This window comes from Barbus barbus, assembly GCF_936440315.1.
Source record: "Barbus barbus genome assembly, chromosome: 13".
Taxonomy (NCBI): Eukaryota; Metazoa; Chordata; class Actinopteri; order Cypriniformes; family Cyprinidae; genus Barbus; species Barbus barbus.
In genome coordinates, this window is record NC_136741.1 from 11,658,027 (window position 1) to 11,664,026 (window position 6,000).

The following is a 6,000-nucleotide window of genomic DNA, read 5'->3' on the forward strand; positions in this document are numbered from 1 at the left end:
TTTTCTATGTAATAATAATTCTCATTATAAACAACACCAACCTGGATTATGTTTGAATATCTCAAGTGTTTATGTGGTCTCATCTGTTTGAAGGCTATTAACTGTTTATGTCCATTGTTTTCTCCCTCTGCTTGTATCTTTTTTTCTTTTTGCTGTGATGTTACATATCTGTTTTTTTCCTCTGACAAATTCTGTATGTGAAAAAAAATATTCAAGTAATATACAATTATAGCGCCTTTACATTTTTCGAAGTTATTAAATTTGAATTAAAGAGATGCTTATGCTGTGTTCCTCCTTTGTGTGTGTGTGTGTGTGTGTGTGATATTAACTAATCAGAATCAGAAAAAAAGCTTTATTGCCAAGTGTGTTAGGAGCTTCCAGTACAGAAAGTACTACATAATAAAATGTCAATAGACAGAATTGTGAATGTGCATATGTGTTATTTACAGATGTGCAGTCCTGAGGTGTGCTGTGTTGTTCAGGTGGGATATGGCCTGGGGGGAAAACTGTAAAGTGTCTGGCTGTAAACTGTAAAGAATGACAAATATAGATTTGTTTTTATGTATAGTATTAAGCACAGCAATCTATGTCTCAATTCATCCAGATGTCTACTAAATAAATTACTAAATGAATGTTCTCTTCTGTTCAAACAAGGAAATCAAACTCTTAATCCAAATGAGTTCAATAAACAAACTTAATTACAGGAATATACAAAAATCACTTTACTATACACATTAACCTCAATTAATTTTTAGTTTTAGAAACTCTTCAAACATGTCTTGCAAGTTGGTGGGACTCAGGGTTACACTGTAAAAAATCCAACTAACAAAATTTTGGAAGGGCAAAAATATTAAAGTCAAAGGTGACATATCATGAAAATCTGACTTCTCCAGGTTTTAAGTGCTATAATCTGGTCCCCGGTGCATCTACCAACCAAGGAAACGTGAAAATGATTAACCCAGTAACTTTGTTTTGGTAAGCCTTTTTCTGCAAGCGTCTGAAAAAACGAGCGTGCTGATTTCACTTTTCTTGTGACGTTGCAAAGGAATCTCATAATATTACCGCTCCTTTATCTGTAAATTTCCACCCACGGTGCCATCATGATTTCGCAAGCGACAATGGTGTACCAGTTCTAATGCTATGGTGAAAGTTTGAACAAAACATGCTAACTGTTCTGCCTTTGGCTGCACAGATGAGCACAGAACACTATTTAGAGTCCCAGCCTCAGAGGAGACAAGAGAGCAGTGTATTTATTGATTTATTACTGTATATTGTTTCTGCCACACAGATCTAATATAAACATGCAATTTCTTTCCCAGCTGTTTACCTTCACAGACATAAACGACTGTTTTGGTAACTTGTGTGTTTTTAACGTAAACTTGTGTGTAATGCCTCGTACGGTACAGTACAGTTTAGTACGGTATGATTCGGTACAGGCAACCCTGATCAGGCTTGCGTTTCCACTGCCAACAGTACCCTTTACTTAATAGGCGTGGTGTATGCCGGAAAGTAGCGATCGACAATAAAGCGTGACAATAAGCACAACTCTGCCTCTTATGTCAGTTTTTATGAACAATAATAGCCATTATAAAAGTATAAGTACAAAGTATAAGAGGCTTATATAAGAGGAAATAAAGACAAAAGCAAACAATTCACAGTCAAACGTTTGCTACAAAGTCAGCGCTGCAAGTTACTGCGGTAAAGTTCAAAATAAATAAAAAGTTAAACTTTGTGCTCAGTCAAAACGATATGACCAGGAACAAATAATAGATTCATGAGACCACGAATGCCTGTTAAATATACACGAAACGAATTGATTCTTGTTTAATCACCACAGAGACATCAGAGCCAGTGGCAAATGTCCGAAGGACTAGCCAAGCGTAAGGCTGCTCGAGGCGGATACATGAGCACCGAGCACCCGGTGATCGCCTGGAGATTCGAAATCGGCATAGCAAATTTTCAAATAGGCGCTATATCTTTATAAATAAACTGCAGATTTGAGTTTTAAACAACTACATTCTCACCTGAAAAACTCTTAAAACTACATTTAATGACACAATAACAGTAATATTTTGAAAATTATGAGGGATTTTGGGCAATGATGTTTCACAAGTCCACAAAAACACATTGAGAAACGGTTATTATCTGTGTGAAAATATAAGAGTATAAAATACACAGTTATATTTTTTTTGTGTGTGTGTGTTTGTGCACTCTGATGTAATAAGCAGAGCGGAGCGAGTGAAGGAGAATCCCCTTGTATTGTACAAGTGACGATTCTAGTCAACCAATCAATTTCTGCAGTGAGTTTAGCTCCATCCTTTTCTGTGCTAGGTACCCCAACGAAAGGGTACCAAAAAAGTGGTACGGTATGGTTCGCTATTTTGGTACCATTCACAACTTCTGACAACTACGTACCGTACCGTACCGTATTGTACCGCTCAGTGGAAACGAGCCATAAATGAGAACTTAGTTTAGTACTTGCATGCAATGTGACAGCCGCTTTCTGTACATGTGCTTCGGACATGTGCACTCAGAAAACTGTTGATCAGAAGTTTAAATTAATATGGTTTAAAACATGATAATCAGAAGCAAAACAGATGTTTTTTAGCAGTTACGGTGACCAGGAGGGGACATGTTCAGTCCACTTAATTTTGTCGTGGCCATTACATATGAACTTGTGACAACTTGATATTATGTCATGGCCACGAGATCATTTTGTCGAAGTAACTACATCCTTATGTCGAGGCTACGACTTTGTTGAGGGAACGACATTTTTCTACGTGACCATAGCAACCCAGGATTATCAGAGATGGATAAAACATTTGTATTAACATTAAACATTTAATTTAATATTTGTATATTAATAATATATTAACTTGTTAGGGCTATATTTTTATATTTATTTTTATGCTTATTCCCTTTCAATTCGTGTATCACTTTACCTAATTAATTTTCTGTATAATTATGCTAGTATTTGCTACCATATATTTTGCAAATACTGTAAAAACCTGGGCCCGTATTCATGAAGAATTTTAATGTAAAAAGTAGCTCCTAGTGACAAAATTCTAAGAAAATTCTTAGAAATGTGGGCGTTTACTCTTAGAATTAAAGAAAAAATCCTAGTAAAGAAAAAAGTAATTCAGAAAGCATCTTAACACTTAAAAGAGGTCTTAAGGTCAAACTTGTTAGGAGTACGGACGAGGACTTTTAAGGGGCTTAAGAGTTTCTTTAACAGCGGAGAAAATGGACGAAAATGAAGAGGGAGAAGAAATGTGTTGCACACAATGCATGACAGTGAGTTAATAAGACACTACACATTAGTTCGTGCAGGGATCATGTTTGTGACTGATCTTATTAAAGACATGCTAAAATCTCAGACACCGCGCAGAATTGCCATAGCGCCAGAAATGACTACATTAACATATTCGGTAACTGGAAAAATGCAACTATGCAGCAGTGATGATTTGGGTCTGTTACAGCAGTTATTAGGCTTATATGTCTCTGTTAATTTCCTATAAAACACAGTAAATATGCAGGGCCGGCGCCAAGGCGCCCAAACGAGTTACTGTGCCCCCCCACTTTCCATCCTCTCCCCTCCTTGCTGAACGCGATCGATTTTGAAAGCGAAAGTACCGATAAAACAGCGCACATAATACGATTGCACGCTTTAGCAAGCGTCAGCAACTGCACGAGATCACAGATTGCAGCCCCCCCACCCCCCGACACACACACACACAAAACGTGATTTGTGCCTCCCCCCCCAGAAATTTAAATGCCCCCCGATGGAGGTGCCCTGGCGCCGGCTCTGTAAGTATGACAGCATGGTAAATAAAGAATATATATATACATATATAATGTGTGTGTGTGAAAGAGCGAGAGGAAAAATTCCGCCTGTAATTTCAAAGTGAAGGCTTATAATATACCCTACTCTTAAAAGCACTCTTTTATTTCCTTCTTGACAACCAACCAATCACAGTCTTCAAAAGATTGTGTCATACATAGCAACGGGGTCAACCCCGCCTCCTCACTAAGATGAACGTTTTTGTCTTTTCCTTACTCAGAGTTGCTCTCAGATCGGTCCCGAATCGCTCTTAAGCTAAGACTCCTACGTAAAAGTTTTTAAGCTAAATAGACTCTATCCACGAACGCTGCTGACGTATTTCCGGTAGAATCTCAGTCAGCCTATTTACTTCCGCATAGCGCATTCTATAGCGAAGGATACCGGCAAAACTATTTCATAACATTCATTTGACAGCGATTTATAATTTAAGTATTAAATATAGTATTATATAGTTATATATTATAGTAATGGCTTGCAGAAAGTTTAAATATCAACGGCGGGAAGACAGTAGTTCGGCTGAACATTGTTGTGTCCCGTTATGTGAAGCCTCCTCAAAGTTCAACTCTGTACTGAGTTTCCACACTTTTCCCGTGGACGAAGAAACACGTAGAAAGTGGATTCACAACATTCGACGTGAGAGATTTAACATCACATCTCATACAAGGGTCTGCAGTCGCCACTTTATTAGTGATGATTTGATCGAGCCATTGACCCCTAAAGCGCGTCGCTTGCTGAGGAAAGGGGCAGTACCCACCTTATTCCAGTGGAACGGCTACTCCGTTGCTGAACCAAGGCGCACCGGGGTATGGCAAAAAAGGGAGGTTGACTCTCAAGTGGATGAGGATCCCGTGCCGATTGGTGCCCAGCATCTGGAACATGATTATTGTTCAGTTCCAGAACCCGCGGCAGTTGATAAGGCACTGGATCAGACTGAAGATCTCCGTAAGGAGGTGGAGCGACTAAGGAGACAGGTGGAGGAGTTGTCGGTCAGTCAAAGATTTTGTTTGGGACGATTTGCGGCTTCTGACGATGATATAAGGTTCTACACAAGGTACGATTTAAAACCCTTACGTACTGCACAATATAAGATACTGTGTGTGTGTGTGTATGCTTAACGAATTTATTATAGACCACTTGTCATAATGAAGAGTAAACACAAATATTTTAGGAATCTGTCAAAAACGTGTTTTAAACTAAAAATGTTATTGTCTATTTTCATTTATTAGGCAAACTGAAACAACTAGTCTTGATTCACACATAGTAGCCAAAAAAAAAAAAACAGATTTTATTTTTATTTTGTATGGTCTCCTTTCTCCTCGATAGCAGCTTGCATTCTTGCTGGCATTGTTTTTGAGTACTGATAATAAATATATATATATATATATATATATATATATATATATATATATATATATATATATATATAACACACATATATATATATATTATTTGATTATATTTTTAAATTTAATATTTAGAATTGTTGTAGGTAATTCATTTCAGTTTGTAATTTATGTACATTTATAACATGTCCTACATCTACTTTAGGTTCGGAACTTACAGCCATTTAATGGCTTTCTGGAAACTCATTGAACCTGCATCCCACAACATGATTCGTGTGTCCAGAGTAAGAGCAACTACAATGAGGCGTGACGTTGGAACAACAAGCAGTGGATGGGTAAATAAAGAAATAGAAGAACAAAACTTAATTCTATATTTTCAGTGGAAGCCTAGCCCGCACATTATATGCACATAATTGGAAACCTTGTTGTTTTTACAGGGTCAGTCCCTGCAGCCCATTGATGAGTTCTTCCTCTTCATGGTCCACCTCTCAGTTGGCCTAACACAGAGGGATCTTGCCCACAGATTCAACATCCATCAGTCCACAGTTAGCCGAATTATTACAACCTGGGCCAATTTTTTGTACACTGTTCTTGGGTCTGTCCGCATCTGGATGTCTGAGGAGGCAATCAAGGCTCATCTACCCAATGAGTTCCAGGACTACCCAGACACACAAGTGGTGATTGACTGCACAGAATTGCGTTGCCAAACTCCATCCTCACTTCTGCTTCAAAGTGAAGTTTTTTCCACTTACAAGTCCCACTGCACCGTCAAGGGATTAATCGGCATGGCACCACATGGCGCAGTCACCTTTGTCT

The 6,000-nt window shown here is 38.1% G+C and overlaps 1 protein-coding gene across 1 annotated transcript in view; it reads left to right on the forward strand.

The window, feature by feature from the left end:
* The window catches only part of LOC306879640 (SEC14-like protein 1), a 72,716-nt gene extending 72,448 nt beyond the window's left edge, over positions 1-268 (forward strand). Inside the window, exon 18 of the mRNA XM_079432772.1 lies at positions 217-268. Coding sequence (XP_079288898.1) covers positions 217-232 — 16 coding nt within the window. The 3' untranslated portion in view covers positions 233-268. The remainder of the gene's footprint in view (positions 1-216) is intronic.
* The last annotated feature ends 5,732 nt before the right edge of the window (positions 269-6,000 follow it).